The sequence below is a fragment of the Grampus griseus genome (assembly GCF_964374135.1).
Source record: "Grampus griseus genome assembly, chromosome: 21".
NCBI classification, from domain to species: Eukaryota; Metazoa; Chordata; class Mammalia; order Artiodactyla; family Delphinidae; genus Grampus; species Grampus griseus.
In genome coordinates, this window is record NC_139015.1 from 23472841 (window position 1) to 23491985 (window position 19145).

Consider the following 19145-nt stretch of genomic DNA (forward strand, 5'->3'; position numbering starts at 1 on the left):
TCTACACTAGAGGTGTTGAGAACTCAGACTTCATTTGCTCTTCCTGGCAGCCTCTGTGCCTGGGCCTGAGTTTGGACTGCCAGCAAGCTTCTGCCTGCCAGGATACACATACTGGCAAGAAATGTGGGCAACTCACAAGGATAATGGGATCCTGTAAGCACGATCACAGAATGGAGCGTTGCAACATTTTGGAACATACCTGGTTCTGAATTGAGCTATTTCCTTCTTTCTAATCAGCCCTCCAGGCCTGTTCTGCAGGTGCCCTGCTTAATCAAGGTGAATCAAGATTGATGCCAAAAGCCACGAGGCTCCTGAAAAACTTTCCTTCAGGAGGTAATGATTTCCTACCGGGTGCTAGACGAAAAGGAGACTGAGTCGAGTGGCAATAATATGGGTAATCGCTTGGGGAAGAAACTGATGAAATTTTTATTTTCATTTCCTAGGATATTTCACAGAAAGTTTCCTATTCTGAATTTCTGGATTGCCTGTGATTCCTTTTCCATAAGGTCATGGTAAATTCTGCTACACACCAAGATTTTTGAGGATTAAAAAATGCTATTTCCTGAGTAATTTTCCTATCTCTTTTGCAAAAGTACTTTAAGCTAGCTCCATTAAAAAAAAATTTTTTTTTAATTTGGGTGTTGTAGTATAGCAAATGGCATCTCATTTTCATGTCTAGCCACCTTAAAATCTCTTGAACTCAGTGCACAGGGGTCTGAAGACCAAATACTTTCCCCTTGAATTTGGGGGTTAAGGTCAGAAAATATCACCCTCCAAAAAAATAAACCCAATGAATGGTAAGAATATAAAAATTATGAGGTTAGCCATCTGTACAAGTAACTCACCCTAAAAAGGGGTTTATAAACACGTGCTAATGAGATTACAGTGGCCCAAATACCATCCCAAATATACTTATCTAGTATAACCTAAGCTACGTTGATGTCTTAGAAATTGCAGAGTGAGACCACAGAGACCAATTAAGGGTGCTGGGAGTCCTGTCAAGAAAAGGGAGAGCTGGGACTTCCCTGGAGGTCCAGTGGTTAGGACTCCGCACTTTCACTGCCAAGGGTGTGGGTTCAATCCCTGGTTGGGGAACTAAGATCCCACAAGCCGCACGGCGAAGCCAAAAATAAATAAATTAATTAAAAATAAATAAATAAATAAGAAAAAGGAGAGTTGGATGGTGCTTCAGTACAGTCCAGTGGAAGAGGAATGACATCAAAGCATGAGGGTGGGAAAAGCCTCAGCAGAACAAAGGACAACATACATTTGCTGAAGGCAAACACACTTTGCCCAATTTTCCTGATTGGACTTCATTCACAAAAACGTCCTTCTGAACCATAACATGGTGTCCTGAGTAGATTTAGCCACCAAGGATGAGGGTGTTCTCAGCAGACGAACTATGGCAGGTTTCCAGCCAGATAACGGTCCTGATTTTAACCCATAAACTGGCACATTGTTACATAATCAGGCTCTTATGTGCTTGGTTTCTGGAACTAAGTGGAGGGTCAGACAGGTGCAGGCAGGCATCAGGTGAGACCTGATTCGCCGACTGAGGCACATACGTCCCACTTTCCGTAGAAATAGAAATGAGACTGGCCTACCAAGTCCGACTTACATCCTTACAGGTCAATATCAAAACCAGTAATCACAAAAGAAAGAAAAGAAACAAGAGATAAATGTAAAGGCTATGTCTGGTCAGATTTGGTTCTCCGGCAGAGAACAGCTTCTTCTCAAAGTTCAAAACCTGGCATGCTCACCTTGATTAGATTATTCTGATAGATGGTGTTTAGGCGGCTCACGTAGGCATCCCGCTTTTCCTTTATAACCCTGCAATGAAACCGGAGTCAGGACTGAGGATCTGGACTCTCCTCTTTCAGTCGTAACTAGGGCCTCTGACCCTGAACACGCCAGAGCAGAGAATCAGACTGTCCATAAGAGCCCTGGGAGTGAGTGTCTCTAAAGACAGGCACACCTTCCCCTGTGTCCGTCTGCGTTCCGTATGTGCAGAACCCTTATTCTACTCTATGGAGAATGTTCACTTGGCACGCAAGGTTCGTAAATTTCTTTCTGCAAAGAAGGCAAGGAGAGCTGCTTTGGCACAGTGCCTAGTATATGGTGGCCACTCATTATTTGCTCAATAAATGAATGAATATGCTAAAATTAAAAAAAAAAATTTATGGCTAGAAAAGTTCATGGCAGGGAATCCCCTGGTGGTCCAGTGGTTAGGACTACATGCTTCCACTGCAGGGGGCTCAGGTTCGATCCCTGGTTGGGAACTAAGATCCTGCATGCCGCAAGGCGTGGCCAAAAAAAAAAAAAAGTTTATGGCAGTTCCTTTAGAAGTTAAACACGGGGGATTAAGAGGTACAAACGATTACATATAAAATAAATAAGCTACAAAAATATATTGGACAGCACAGGAAATATAGCCCATGTTTTATAATAACTCTAAATGGAGTAAAACCTTTAAAAGGTGTGAATCACTATGTTGTACATCTGAAACTTACATAATATTGTATATCAACTATACCTCAATAAAAAAATAAATAAAAGGTATAAAACTTCAAAAATAGTTAAATATTAATTGCCATATGACCCAGCAATTCCACTTCTAAGGATGGTCCCAAAACAACTGAAAACAGGGACTTGTAGATCAATATTCATAGCATCATTATTCACAATAGACGAGAGATGGAAAAAACCCAGGAGTCCATTGAAGGATGAATAGAGAAACAAAGTGTGGTATGTAAATATTAGGGAACAGCATTCAGCCTTAAAAAGCAATGAAATTCTGACACATACCACAGCATGGACGAATTCTAAAAGTGCTACGCTAAGTGAAATACGCCAGGCATAAAAGGACAGATGTTGTATAAGGTACCTAGAATAGTCACATTCATAGAGACAGAAAACAGAACAGAGATACCAGGGGTTTGGAGCAAGGGAAGACTGTTTAACAGGTACACTGTTTCTGTTTGGGATGGTGGAAATCTGGAAATGGATGTTGGTGATGGTTGCACAACACTATGAATATACCTAATGCCACTGAACTGACAACTTTAAAAGGGCTAAAATGAACCTTTCATGTTGTGTTGTGTATTTTAAAACCACTTTATTGATGTATGACTGACATACAAAAAGCTGTACATATTTAATGTATCAACTTGATGAGTTTAGAGATAAGTATATGCACAAGTAAGTCATCACTGCAATCAATGCCAAAAACATATCCTTTACCTCCAAAAGTTTATGTTATATACATTTTGCCACAATAATACACCCTCAAAAAATGTATGGCTTACTTCACTATGAAAGAAAAAATGTACGTTTGTAAACAGAGCCCTCTCAGCGTTTACACTTACCGCCAGCTGAATTTACCCTCACAGCTTTGAAAGCCATAATCAACGTGGTCATGCATGAATTCAGAGTGGACAGCTGTGTTCCACATTACCTATAAAAAAAAGTACCCAAGACAGTAGTGCATGAGTCCAGAGAAAAAAGAGAAATTTTTTTCTACAGAAAGGTAATATATAATAGTAGATAAAGATACTGACCTTTAACTTACAAACAAAACTAAACATTTTAAAAGAGAAACTTCAGAAATATGACCAGATAGATTTCATAGTGAGACTTCTGAAATGTTGGGGGAAATTAATTCTATTGTTGAATTCCACAGTTTATATACTCTGTAAAAGCAGAATATTATATGTCTCACAGTTCTTCCATTCAAATTTACTACTGCTTACATTCATTTTAAGTTTCAAATTTCTTTAAGCCTTGCCTTCTGTGCTCAATTTAAGAAATGGAATTGCATCTGTTAACTTTAAGATTTAGAAGGAAACTATTAGATAAAATTGAGCACTGGAAACTTTAAGAAAATGGATTCCTATTAACTACAAACGTGTCCCTGTAAGGATATATGTAATCAGACATGTGGAACTCAAAGGTTAGCTGCGTCTCCTGTGGGATGTAGCCTATAATCTGTAAACCAACTGATCATCACGAGAACTGAATTGAAATCGGCATCCAGAACTCTAGATGACAAACTACCATCTTCTTTGTCAGACACGCCAGAGACATGACTTTTATTTATTTATTTATTTATTTATTTATTTATTTATTTTTGGCTGTCTTGGGTCTTCGTTGCTGTGCGCAGGCTTCTCACTGCGGTGGCTTCTCTTGTTGAGGAGCACAGGCTCTAGGCGTGCGGGCTTCAGTAGTCATGGCACACGGGCTCAGTAGCTGTGGCTTGGGGGCTCTAGAGCGCAGGCTCAGTAGTTGTAACACACAGGCTTAGTTGCTCTGTGGCATGTGGGATCTTCCCGGACCGGGGCTCGAACCCGTGTCCCCTGCATTGGCAGGTGGATTCTTAACCAATGCGCCACCAGGGAAGTCCCATGACTTTTGACAAGCCTTTGATTCCTTCTTTGTACCCTCCTCCCTTTATGCCTAAAGAAGAATAAATTGATGACTGTGCTGGATTCTTTTAACTGAGGTGCAATTCTATCAACTGCTTACCACAATGGTATCCAAATACTGTCCTCAGAAACATCATTCAAGCAACTTGAGAAATTCAATTTTAGAGTGGCCAGGAGATACCCAACGTCACATGCTATATGATTTAAAATTGGATAATTTATAGGGAAATAGATTTCTGTTTAAAAACAAAAACTACTAACATCAAAATAAAACAAAAAACCCATGACAATCTTGACACGTCTTTCCAGGAGAAAAACTGTTCTTGTCTCCCTGGGAAAAACTGATTCAGAGATGCCCTGGAGCAGGTGAAAGACCAGATGGCTTGAGGCAAACACCTCACTCCGTGCAAAGTCACCCAGGTTCCATGTAGTTAACCAGAGCCACATGTAGGAGGGACATCCATCCATCTGCCACCATCATCTACTTGGTCTTGGTCATATCAGCACTTGGGCTTACAGTGGGGTATAAACTTTTTTATTTCCTGGCTGGATCTTCTATTGAGAAAAAGTTATCCCCTGCAGATGGACAGTGCTTTTCTTTTACACCATGACTATAAACATTTTGTTGGTCTTTGTTCCTTCTAGACCATCAGAAGTTTGAGACCAGACACTGTGTTCCATTCCTGGTTATCTCCCCTCTGTGTTCCCACAGGGACTTTGTCACTATGGGAACTTAACCACAAGGTTCATGGCCAGGATGAATTTCCTTTGTATGTATGATGCAATTAGTATCCAGGAGCTAGTATTTCTGTGGTTATCTCTCCAGCAGCCCCTCCCTCCTTTCTTCCTGGCTGAAAATGCCACTCACTTGCCCATTCTCCCCTGCAGGGGTAGCTCATCCTGGCCAGGAGAATCTAAAGCAATCTTCAGGGGCAGTGCTGGGTGAGGACATCCTGCCTGGAGCTCCATGAGCCATCCTGTAGCCATGAGGGGGCAGGGGTTACCACTGACCATACACCTAGGATACCAGAGCGGAAAGATGGAGAGAAGCCAGGGTTCTTTCAGATATCCTTAAGTGCTAAGCCAATCTCAGAAGCTGCCTATCTCCTGGCCTCTTTATTTCTTCCTCCAGGCTTCTTAATAAATGATATTTAAAAATACAAATAAAAACTATCCTATTGAGCTTCCCTGGTGGCGCAGTGGTTGGGAATCTGACTGCCAACGCAGGGGACACAGGTTCGAGCCCTGGTCTGGGAAGATCCCACATGCCGCAGAGCAACTGGGCCCGTGAGCCACAACTACTGAGACTGCGCATCTGGAGCCTGTGCTCCGCAACAAGAGAGGCCGCGATAGTGAGAGGCCCGCACACCGCGATGAAGAGTGGCCCCCGCTTGCCGCAACTAGAGAAAGCTCTCACACAGAAACGAAGACCCAATGCAGCCAAATAAATAAATTAATTAATTAGGTAAATTTAAAAAAAAAACTATCCTATTGTTTAAGCCCTTTTAGTAGCTTTCTCAGTTATTTTTTGCAGCAAGAATTTTAACTGGCACATTTGAAAACATCCTTACTCTGATCATGATTTACCAAATATGTCAAAGGAGTGTGGAAGGAAGGAGAAGTAAAAGTTCTACCTTTTTGGGTACACATCCAACATTCACCTAGAAAAAAAATAAAAAGCACATATTTTAAGATTATTAAACTCAAATCATCAAACAAACATGCAGGAGATGAATCCCAAGCATCAACCCAGGAGACTTCCTTGAGTTCTAAGTCACACTCTACAGCTGCTTCCTTTTTGCTATTAGAGTTGGAAAACATAGGAACATTACTTTCCTTGTATGAGGAGGCAGAGAATTTTACTTATGAGTATTTTCTCAAGAAAAGCAGTTGAGGGCTTCCCTGGTGGCGTAGTGGTTGAGAGTCCGCCTGCCGATGCAGGGGACACGGGTTCGTGCCCCGGTCCCGGAGGATCCCACATGCTGCGGAGCGGCTGGGCCCGTGAGCCGTGGCCGCTGAGCCTGCGCGTCCGGAGCCTGGGCTCCGCAGCGGGAGAGGCCGCAACAGTGAGAGTCCCACGTACCGCAAAAAAAAAAAAAAAAAAAAAAAAAAAAGCAGTTGAGAAGAGACCAGGAGGAGGGGGAGGGGAGAGGAGGGAAAGGGAGGAAGGGAGGGAGGGAGGACAATTCCATTTCCGGGGGAGGGGGATGCTCTGCAGGGATGGTAATAGGTCAGGAGGTGACCAAAGCCTGAGCTTGCACAGGTCCAAAGGAACAAAGCAGAGAGAAACAGCAGCACGGAGGTGAGAGGACCCACCAGCTGAATAAAGGCAACTGAACCATTTGAGCAACTGTCCTAAAGGATTTCTGGGAAACTTACCATGGCCTATGCTGGGTAAAACACCCAGAATGTCCCCTTTGAGAAAATCTCTAGTGGAAAACTACATTATTTTTCAAGATCAAAGGACAACTGATGAATCAAGCAGTCAAGTTCATCCATGCTATTATCTAGCCAGCTAGCTATTGATCTATATCCATGCTTATATACTTGTTAGAGATAGACACAAACTTGACTCAGCCTTCTGGCAGCCTACACACAAAGGAAAACACAAATAGTTGTAAGATTTCACGTAAAAATTAGACAGTTGTTTAAGAAAGTAACTATTCATACCCCTCAGACTAGAAAGAAATTCCTTGCAACAGTCCTTGTAAACTGTGATGTATATGTTTATACACACATTTTTGTTTATATCTGTTTTTTCCTTTTGATCACATCCTAAAATAACCTGGAAAAAAATTGTGGTTAAGAGTAACACTAATTAGAATTTAGACAATGACATTGTACTATAATTATGTAATATGATAAATATCGCTACATGGGCGATATTACAACCTATAAATGAATCAGAGTAACACACTGTACGCCTTAAACTTACACAATGTTACATGTCAAACTTATACAATTAAAAAATATTTTTTAAAGAGTAAGACTGATTAAAACTGCACATACCATTTGGCACATACCATTAGAACTTAGCAATTCTAAATTTAGGAATTTATTACAAGAAAGAGTCACATGTTATGTTCAAGCATCCAAAGATACATGTATAAGGATGTTCCCTGTAGTGCTGTCACAGTGAATAACTGGACACAAGTTAACTACCCAACAGTACGGAAGCATTATTACAGGGAAATTATTGTACACTGAGCCTATGGAATACTCTGCAGCCGTTTAAAAGGACACAGTAGATTTCTATTTACTGTTACAGAAGGTGTTCTTAGGATATTAGGTGACAAAAAGAAAGCTGCAGAACAATTTGTTCTGCATGTTCCAATCTGCATTATATATAATTGCAAATGTACACATACATTTAAACAGTTTGAGCAAATATTCCATGTTCTTAACAGCAGTCATCTCTGGGGAGGGAGAAAAATTTCATATTTCACTCTAAATACTTTTTATAATGTCATTCATTACTGTATAATTCATTTAGACCAAGAAATAAACCAAAATGATTTTATCTGGGTAGTGGAATTTAGATGGGTGATTCTTTGATCTCTCTTGTTTATTTTCAATATTTTTTATAATACAATTATTTTTCTTTTATATGGAAACAAATGCCTTCTAGACATAACTTATGTCAGGTGCCTGTAAGCTCTGCTGATCATGACCATAAGGAAAGAGGCGGGCTCTCTTGGCGTCCAAAGAACACAGGTCTGGTGCCAAGTGTATGACTAACGTTAATTTTTTAGAAGTTTCTGAACTTTTTAACTTGCGACCATTCATTCATTCAGAAGTACTGATGAAGTGCTCACTCACTGCTGCCAGGCATTATGCAAAGCAGAGCACTCAGTGGATATGGTCCCTGCTCTCATGGAGCCCACGGTCCTGACCTGGGAGAGGTGCTCAGCCTATCCAAGATGCTGGCTCAAGAGACAGCAGCAGAATCAGCCACATTCCCTAAAATTTCCAAGTCTTCGGCCAGAAATCAGAGGAAGAAGGTGGTAGAAAATTGTGAGCTTCGGGGGCTGGAGAATCTGTATTCCAGCATGGCACACTTTGGGTCCGGGGGCTATGGCTGAATGGAAGCCCTTGACCTTGAAGCACTCCTCCTATTTTGGCAGCTCCTAGTGATAGGCCTCCAGGGTTTCCGACGGTTTCAGAAACCTCGAACACTTACTTCAGCGCAACACAACTGATTATCAGATGGCTCTTTGACTTGGAAGGGAAGAAAAGAACAACTGGTTACCTACAAAGCTGGGGAAGCCGGGGTGGAGAGCTGTGTGCAGTCCTGTTCAAGCCTCCGTCTCGCTCTCCAGCTGAGGTTGCTTTAGGTTGTCAGAAAGAGAGCTCGGGCGTAGAGTCAGACAGACAAGAGTTTGAATCCTCCACTTCCTGGAAGTTGGTGGGTAGCTTGCTAAACCCCTCTGAGCTCAGTTTCCCATTCCATAGGATAGGAATGATAATACTTACATTCCAGAGATTTTGCGAAGATCAGAGATAATGTACGTAAAGCACCTCTTTTCTAATTCATGATAGGTGTGATGATTGATGCCATTGACCCCTCTGAATTATTCCTGCAGTCTGCCAGCTCCCCATGGGTACAAAAGCCGTATGGCAAACAGAGGAGATAAATTCCCCGGTGGCCGGCTCCCTTTCAGAAACAGATCAACAGATGGCAAAGAAAGCTTGCCTTCCAGAATGGGGCACTAGGGTCACGGGCTGTCAGGGCTCTGACCTCCCAGGAGTGCACACAGCTAAGACCTGCAGCATACCACGCTTTCCACCTGGCAAATCCCCCTGCAGAGCCCGCATTCTCTAGGTGGGCACTCACCAACAATAAGCAATAGGAACAGAGACAACCCAGTGCCAGAGAGATTCCTGCAGCTCTGCCTCCCTCTGCAAACTGATGGTCCGTCTCTGAGAACTCCCTCTTCCAATCTAGTGCTCAGAATCCTTCCGTTCCGTGGGCCTGCCAGCACCGGCTCACAGTGAGGACGGGGGCCTCTCCAAACAGGGACAGAACATGTGAGGAGTCTGATGATACCTGTGGCAAAATTCAGAGGTTCTCCACTTCCCTAGGGCTGGTGCTCTTACCTTCAATTCTGCCCAGATAAGTAAAAACCGCACACTGCCCATGTCACTGGTTAATTTACAACCTCACCTGTCGAGAATGTCACCTGTGCTTAAGTAATAGGAAGCTTCCTTCCTCTGGTTTCCCCCTTTCTGTTCCCCATCACAGAGTTGCCTAATGGTTCCTATCTAGTTCAGGACTGATATGAGGAAGGAGCACTTACAAGATGACCAGTCATCATTCACTAAGCAAAACAGTATTGGTTCATCAGCACATTCTTTCAGATTGTGCAAGACACTGTTCTAGGGGCTCGGTATTGCTGACCAGAACAGATAAAGACCCCTGTTGTTATCAGCTTTACACCAACAGTTATCAAGCAAGATGCTGTCTGGACACCACTTGCCCACGTCCTTTCACAATTCTGACGCTAACTCTGATGTGTGTTTTATTTCTCCACACAATCAAGCAATTAACTCAATTCTGACACTATCTACCTGGAGACGGCATTAGATCCCAAAGGTGAAGGGCTCAGTCCTACAAGACTGTCCTATCCCCCCCCGCCCCTACTTCAGTCACCAACCACAAGTCCAGGTTGTCAGCTGTGCTTCTGAGCGACCGGCTATAGACCCAAGGTTCCAAAGACCCCTTCCCCTTTCTTGGGTTTGATTAATGTGCTTGAGTGGCTCACAGAACTCAGAGAAACATGTGATGAAACATTTTCCTTACTAGATTACCAGTTTATTATAAAAAGTTATAATGTAACTCAGGAACAGCCCAATGGAAGAGATGTACAGGGCAAGGTACCTGGGAAGGGGTGTGGAGCTTCCGTGTCCTCTCTGGGCATACACGCCACCCTCCCAAAACCCCATGTGCTCACCAACCCAGAAGCTCTCTGAACTCTGTCCTTTCGGTTTTCTATGAAGGCTTCGTTACATAGGCACGGCTGACTAAATCATTGGCCACTGGTGATGGTCAACCTCCAGACCCTGTCCTCGCCTTGCCAAGGGCAGGGGGTTAAGGCTGATGTTCCAACCCACTATCACACGGCTGGCTCCTCTACCAACCAGCCCTCAGAAGACACCTCATTAACACAAACTCAGGTGTGGTTCAATATCCAGACACCCTTACCCCTCAGCATGTAGTAAATTCCAAGGGTTCCAGGAACTCTGTGCTAGAAATGGGTACAAAGGCCAAATACATATTTCTTGTTATAAATCCAATATCACACTCTGGCACATATTAAACATTCAACATCCATGTCTTTACCTTCAAATTTCAGATAAAGGTTAGCCCAGTAAGGCATCTACCTTGAAAAAGAGAGAAAGGAAGAGGGAGGGAGCAAGGAAGGAAGGGGAGAGAGAGAGAGGAAGGGAGGGAGAGAGAGGGAGGGAGAGAGAGAGAAAGAAAGAGAAAGAAAGGAAGGAAGGGAGAAAGAAAGAAGGAGAAAGTATTCTGTGTAAGGCAAAATCTAAAGTAAGAAAATGAACTGATACAAGAGGTATTCAAATGTTAGAACTAAAATTATTTTGGTTCAATTCTTATTTCAGCAGAACTTTAGATGAATGTGAAATCTCCAGTCCCAGGGATCAAACTTCAATGAACTCTTACTCTGGGGCATCCGGGGACACCCAGACACAGCTACAAGAGTGTCAGTTCTGACACAGCTCAGGAGTTGTCAGTTTTCTCTACCACCTGACACCCACTGAGTGATATCTGGCCCCAAATCTCTTGCTTCCCCCCTTCAAAAGAAAAAGGATCTGGGATCCCATATCCTATTTAATATCTCATGTTGTAACACCCAGTGAATAAATGGTTACTAATTATGACTGTTTGAAATTCACTTACAAATGTGGAAGGTCATTAGAATTGCCGTAAAATTCCTTTAATTCCACTCTACCAGAAAAATTCTCTGCTGTTACTTGTTCAAGGTACCTTTCGCAAAGAAACAGGAACTCTGAGGGATCAAGAGGAAGTCTTTCTTTTTCTGGCCCTGCAGATTTAGTGGGTTCTGAGGCAGACGGCAAAGCAGTATTACTAAGACTGATGCAAAAGATTAAACAATCAGTAAGGTAAATCACATATATACACTCATATGTATAAAACGGGTAACTAATACGAACCTGCTGTATAAAAAAATAATAAAATAAAATTCAAAAAAAATAAGGTAAATCAAAAGACAAATTTCAATAGGATTTGCCTGCTTGAACTAACCCTACCCTTTCTGATCACTCCTTTCTTTGGCATTTATGAACACAGGCGTGCCGCATTTTATGAAACTCTCAACCCAGGAAACAAATTAGAATTCTTTTCTGGTTTTGAGGGATCCTTGTCAATACAGAAGGAACTAATGGCAGGGTTCCTTAAACTGAGATCTCCTTTTAGTAAATGTCCATTTAAAAATGCACGTTCAAATAGAAGGAGCTTTCACTTCTATGTTAACTTTTTACAATGAGCCAGTATTACTGAGAAGAAAATGAAAAACATTTTTGAAGCTGCTGTAGTACATGAAGTATATGTGGTTTAGCACATTCAGGTGAACTTGGTTCTGTAATCCCCAAACATTTCTGAAAACAGTCCTTACTTAATGCTGCTCCTTGTTTATGAGGAACAAAAGGAATGAAAATCACAACAATCATTACAATAATGATAATCTCAGTTCCCCAGCACCGTTTTCCTTCCAAGTCAAACCCATAAAAGACATCCACTCTTGTCTGCTCATCTTTGTTCAGACTTTTCGATTTATGAACAAAATATCACCAGACTGACACAGGCCATCAACTTTTTACTTGCTAATACCTACTTTAAATCATACAACTCTTTACTATCATGCTCATTTCATATAAGAAAGGATGTTTTAACACCAAACGACATTGCCTTAAAATACTATATTGAACTTTATGAATAAAACCATTATACTGTGAAAAAACATTAAAAAAAAATAAAAATGCATGTTCAAACTTGGAACAGCATACTAATATAAGTGAAATAAGCTAGTCACAGAAAGACAGATATTACGTGATTCCACTTATACGAGGTATCTAAAATAGTCAAATTCATAGGATCAAACAGTGGAACAGTGGTTGCCAGGGACTGGGGGGGTAGGGAGTAGGAGAGGGCAATGGGGATTTACTAATCAATGGGCCCCAAATCTCAGGTAAGCAGGATGAGTAAGTTCTAGAGATCTGCTGTACAACGTTGTACCTACAGTCAACGATACTGTACTGTATGCTTCAAAATTTGTTAACAGGGTAGATTTCGAGTTAAGTATTCTTACCATTAAAAAAAAAGAAGAAGAAAAGCATGTTCAGCCTACTGGGGATACAGACACTATAATATCAAAGTACACGCTATCACCTCCAAGTTAGTTTCTGATTTACATGTCGCTGAGTAGTTGTTTTCGGCCTAGATGAATACAAACAACCCACCAAGGGGCCTGTTTCTCAGGCCTCTTCCAAAGCCCCCGCTCCTCCTGCTGGCCTCTCCAACTGGTGTGTACAGCACAGCTCACTGTGACATTAATGATCAAGAAGGCTTTTGCTAGGTACAAACTTCCAGTTATAAAACAAACAACTTGGGCTTCCCTGGTGGCGCAGTGGTTGAGAGTCTGCCTGCCGATGCAGGGGACGTGGGTTTGTGCCCCGGTCCGGGAAGATCCCACATGCCGCGGAGCGGCTGGTCCCGTGAGCCATGGCCGCTGAGCCTGCGTGTCCGGAGCCTGTGCTCCGCAAAGGGAGAGGCCACAACAGTGAGAGGCCCGCGTACCGCCCAAAAAACAAAAAACAAAAAACAAGTCACGGGGATGTAACGTACAGCATGGTGACTATTGTTAATAACACTGTATTCCATAGATATATTTTTTATTGAATGACATCACTTCTATGTGGAATCTAAGAATTACAACAAACTAATGAATACAACAAAAAAGAAGCAGACTTATAGGTATAGAGAACAAACTAGTAGTTACCAGTGGGGAGGGAGAGAGGGGGAACACAGGGGGAGGGAAGTGGGAGGTACAAACTATTGGGTGTAAGATAGGCTCAAGGATGTATTGTACAACATGGGGAATAGAGCCAATATTTTGTAATAACTGTAAATGGAAAGTAATTTTTTTTAATGATATAAAAATTTAAAAATGAAAAAATAAGACACTAAATTTCAATAATAAAGATTCACATTCATAAAAATACTTTATGTGCAAGCAAAAATGTTCACTTAACAAAAGAAAATCATTATATCAATACTTTGCAGTTTACACGGCTTGTCACTATTTTTTTTAATAGATCTTTATTGGAGTATAATTGCTTCACAATACTGCATTAGTTTCTGTTGCACACCAAAGTGAATCAGCCATATGCACATATGTCCCCATATCCCCTCCCTCTTAACCCTCCCTCCCACCCTCCCTTACCCACCCCTCTAGGTCATCACAAAGCACCGAGCCGATCTCCCTGTGCTATGCTGCTGCTTCCCACTATCCAACTATTTTACATTCGGTAGTGTATACATGTCGATGCTACTCTCAGTTGGTCCCAGCTTCCCCCCCCCACCTCGTGTCCTCAAGTCCATTCTCTATGTCTACATTTTTATTCCTGCTCTGCAACGAGTCTCATCAGTACCAGTTTTTTTTTTTGATTCCATATATATGTGTTAGAATACGGTATTTGTTTTTCTCTTTCTGACTTATTTCACTCTGTATGAGAGACTCTAGATCCATCCACCTCGCTACAAATAACTCAATTTCGTTTCTTTTTACAGCTGAGTAGTATTCCATTATATATATGTACCACATCTGCTTTATCCATTCATCTGTTGATGGACATTTAGGTTGGTTCCATGTCCTGGCTACTGTAAATAGTGCTGCAATGAACATTGTGGTACATGACTCTGTTTGAATTATGGTTTTCTCAGGGTATACGCCCAGTAGTGGGATTGCTGGGTCGTATGGTAGTTCTATTTTCAGTTTTTTAAGGAACCTCCGTGATTTCCATAGTGGCTGTATCAATTTACATTCCCACCAATAGTGCAGGAAGGTTCCCTTTTCACCACACCCTTTCTAACATTTATTGTTTCTAGATTTTTTGATAGTATCCATTCTGATAGTGTGAGGTGATACCTCATTGTAGTTCTGATTTGCATTTCTCTAATAATAAGTGATGTTGAGCATCTTTTCATGCGCCTCTTGGCCATCTGTATGTCTTCCTTGGTGAAATGTCTATTTAGGTCTTCTGCCCATTTTTTCATTGGATTGTTTATTTTTTTGATGATGAGCTGTTTGTATATTTTGGAGATTAATCCTTTGTCTGTTGGTTCATTTGCAAATATTTTCTCCCATTTTGAGGGTTGTCTTTTTGTCTTTTTTATGGTTTCCTTTGCTGTGCAAAAGCTTTTAAGTTTAATTAAGTCCTATTTGTTTATTTTTGTTTTTATTTCCGTTACTCTAGGAAGTGGGTCAAAAAAGATCTTGCTGTGGTTTATGTCAAAGAGTGTTTTTCCTATGTTTTCCCCTAAGAGTTTTATAGTGTCTCGTCCTACATTTAGGTCTTTAATCCATGTTGAGTTTATTTTTGTGTACGGTGTTAGGAAGTGTTCTAATTTCATTCTTTTACATGTAGCTGTCCATAAAAGCTGTTAAGAGGGTAGATCTTAAAAGTTCTCATTACAAGAAAAACTCGTAACTATGTATGGTGGCAGATGTTAACTACATTTAAGGTGTTGATCATTTCCCAATATATACAAATATCGAATTATTATGTGTACATCTCTAAGTAATACAATGTTATATGTCAATTATACTTCAACTTAAAAAAAAAAAGGTTTTGTCTGGCGATCAGTCCTTATTAGTAAGAACTGTACGCCTATACCACAAGAAGTGGGTCAGTCTTTACCACAGAATCAGTACAGTCAGAAAGAACACTGGAACACATGCTCCTACAGGCCTGGGGCAAAGGGAATAGTAAGTCAGAAAGAACTTTTTCCTCAACCTGACTCTTCCCTTATCTACATGGGCAGAGAACTGAACCGCCCTGAATAGCAGAGACAAAGCTCCCAGAAGGCTCTAATTCACCTTGGCTTTGGGCCATCTGTGCATTTCTTCTTGGTTTGCACTTGATCATGAGAAGCATTATACCAGCAGACCTTGGAGATATTGCAGATTCAGTTCCAGACCACCGAAATAAAGTGAATATCGTAGGAGTCACACAATTTTTTTGGTTTCCCAGTGCATATAAAAGTTACGTTTAGGGACTTCCCTGGTGGCGCAGCGGTTAAGACTCCGCCTGCCAATGCAGGGGACACAGGTTCAAGCTCTGGTCTGGGAAGATCCCACATGGCGCGGAGCAACTGGGCCCGTGAGCCACAACTACTGAGCCTGCGCATCTGGAGCCTGTGCTCCGCAACAAGAGGCCGCAATAGTGAGAGGCCCGCGCACCGCGATGAAGAGTGGCCCCCGCTTGCCGCAACTGGAGAAAGCCCTCGCACAGAAATGAAGACCCAACACAGCCAAAATAAATAAATTAATTAATTAATAAAAAGTTTGAAATATTGTGAGAATTACAAAAATGTGACAAAGAGACATGAATGAGCAAATACTGTTGGAAAAATGGTGCCAACAGATGTGCTCACCGCAGGGTTGCTGCAAACCTGCAGTTTGTTAAAAAAAAAAAAAAAAAGCAGAACCTGCAAAGTGCTAAGAGTTATGCCTATATTTACCTTTTTGGAGACTCCCAAAAACTGAACTTGAAAATTAACTCATGTATTTTTCTGCTCTGAGAAATTACTTAATCGCAGTAGGCACTAAAAGATTATTTTTAATTGAATCCTAGAAAAACAGATGATTTCTTTCAGTTTCCCTTTTTTAATGCCTAACCTAGTACTATTATAATTTTTTGCCTGATCCAGAAAAATAAAGAGTAATTTAAGAGTGGAATCTGGGCCTTCCCTGGTGGCGCAGTGGTTACGAATCTGCCTGCCAAGGCAGGGGACACAGGTTCGAGCCCTGGTCCGGGAAGATCCCACATGCCGCGGAGCAACTAAAGCCCGTGCGCCACAACTACTGAGCCTGCGCTCTAGAGCCCATGAGCCACAACTACTGAGCCCATGTGCCACAACTACTGAAGCCCGCGTGCCTAGAGCCCGTGCTCCACAATAAGAGAGGCCACTGCAATGAGAAGCCTGCGCACCGCAACGAAGAGTAGCCCCCGCTCACCACAACTATAGAAAGCCTGCGTGCAGCAATGAAGACCCAACACAGCCAAAAATTAAAAAAAAAAAAAAAAGAGTGGAATCATGTTGGAGACTTCCCTGGCAGTCCAGTGGTTAAGACTCCATGCTTCCACTGCATGGAGCGCAGGTTTGATCCCTGGTCGGGGAACTAAGATCCCACATGCTACACGCGATGTGGCCAAAAAAAAAAAAAAAGAGTGGAATGTTATTAGAGCTACACCTGCCTCTTGACCTAGTTTACCCATCAGAAGTTTAGTAGCAGTACTGGTTCTCGTTGCTTATTTCACTCTGAACTTGAGGGGATCAGAATATGCCACCTCAAAACATGCTCCTTTGACATAAAAATTATTTTGAGGTGAAGACAATTAAGAAACAGCAGACACAGGAGGAACTCTGCTCTCCACCTTTCTACCTAAAAGCAAAGGTTAAATTTCCCTTTATGAAGGTGTTTCCCACCCTTATCCTGTACCAGCAGCAGAAAAACCCTTATCACTGGAGATGGAAAGGTAGCACTGAGATGAATCTGCACAAAAAAACCTTATTAAAGTAACCCTTATCTTCCATTAGTTTCCCCCCATATATTTACCTTCCCACAATTTACTGCCTCTAGAAGCCCAAGCCCCCTTTCCTTTGTCTAGTCACTTTTCCACAATTTGTCACCCTTTGTTAAGTTGGCATTAAGCTCCCAGGCCTAAGAGTTCCTTTTTTTCCCCACTTCTTTTCTGTGACACTCATGTGTGCATATGAAATAAACCTTTTCTCCCATAATCTGTCCATTTTCTGTTTAATTTGCAGGCCCTAGCTACTGAACATAAATGGGAAGAGAGAAAGTTTTTCCTCCCCTAACACAATACAGAGCAAAGTCATTTCATACCTGAGTTTCTCAACAGTTTAAAGTGATAAACTCCATCAAAGAAAAGTGAACTCTCAGGTACACCAACACAGGTCACTCATCTTGAAAATACCCGTTTGCTCGGAAGGGGCCTACTCCATTGTATCACAGAAGAGAAAAAAAAAAAGCATTCCGGAAAAGGAAAACTGAGGAGGAGTCAGGAGATCAAGGCAAACAGTCACATCATACAGACCCCCATGGAAGGCTCTTACTCCAGAAGCATGAAATTATGAAACCAGGAAATGAATGACTCTAGGCCCAAACTCATTACCATCTGATGCCCACAACTGTGCAGGGTTCTCCAGATTCATTCTAATGCTTCCATAGGGTTAAAGTCTTCACACAGTTCCTGCTCCCCATGAAACCCCCAGTGCTGAGTTGGGCTCAGGTACACCAGAATCAGAATGGGGCTCTTTAAAAATACACCTGCTGGGGCTTCACTCCAGACCTACTAGATCAGGAGCTCTGAAGTGGAGACCCACCTAGTAGATAAGTGCTTTTAAAGTAAATAATGACTGTTTCCTAAGAGGCAGAAGTAGGAAGGTTCCTCCCCTGTAGCTGAGAAGAATGCTTAAAAATGTTCATCAAATCATAAATTACTCCACACAATTACACAGAAGCCATGGTTTGGCTGCTAATTAGCACAGCTAATAACCTATGCTAATTCCATAGGTTATTCTACACTTGGTTTGTTTTCAACCACATTTTAATTGACATTCAATTTGCTCCTTGGTAAAAATGAGGGTCCAGGGCTGGAACAGTGCTTCTAAATTCCTATAAGGATTTGTGTAAGTTGGATCCTTAATGAAATGAAAGCAATGGGGCCCATGCTCCGTTTTTATAAAGCTAAAAGTATTCAATTTAAAGGACAGTCAGGACTTCCCTGGCAGTCCAGTGGTTAGGACTCTCTGCTTCCACTGCAGGGGACACGGGTTTGATACTGGTGGAGGAACTAAGATTCTGCAAGCTGTGTGGCAGCCCCCCCCACAAAAAAGAGTTAAATAAATAAAGGGCTATCCCTTACTTGAAATTATAAGCTTCCTACTTTTAATCAAAAAATCGTTCTTGATGAAAATGATAGTGATAGAAGAATTTTTTTAATGATCATTACTCTAAAAAAAATTAAGTCAGCAAGCTTATGTAAGTGCTTCCTATTAAAAAAACAAACAAACAAAAAACAACTATAGTCAGACTGGATTAGTAGATCTCCAAAATCACTTCCAACTCCATCAGTCCATGAGTCTAAGTTTTCATGGAGGAACGCTAAAAACAAAAACTGGTATCCACAGCAACTTAAAAATTTTACCAAGCTTTAGAATTAACATGCATTAATTAGCATTTAGGAAAACAAAAAAAACCTGGTTAGAGAGTCAACAGTAAAGAAACTTCTGACTTTCCCAAGGGACATTTCTCAATAGTATCTCCAGTACAAAGCCACTTTTATCGTGTCACTCTCCTGCTCAGAACCCTTCCACAGTTCACTGTGCTTCCAGAAACTCTACCTTTTTACTACCACCTGACCATCAGCTTTATAGGA

At 41.6% G+C, this 19145-nt stretch overlaps 1 protein-coding gene across 1 annotated transcript in view; it reads right to left on the reverse strand.

Annotated features, from left to right (window-relative positions):
* The window catches only part of GSR (glutathione-disulfide reductase), a gene marked incomplete at its 5' end in the record, with an annotated part of 45353 nt that overhangs the window by 23515 nt on the left and 2693 nt on the right, over positions 1-19145 (reverse strand). The window contains 3 exons of the mRNA XM_082680214.1: positions 1761-1830; positions 3366-3454; positions 6056-6082. Of these exons, the coding sequence (XP_082536340.1) occupies positions 1761-1830; positions 3366-3454; positions 6056-6082 (186 nt within the window). The remainder of the gene's footprint in view (positions 1-1760; positions 1831-3365; positions 3455-6055; positions 6083-19145) is intronic.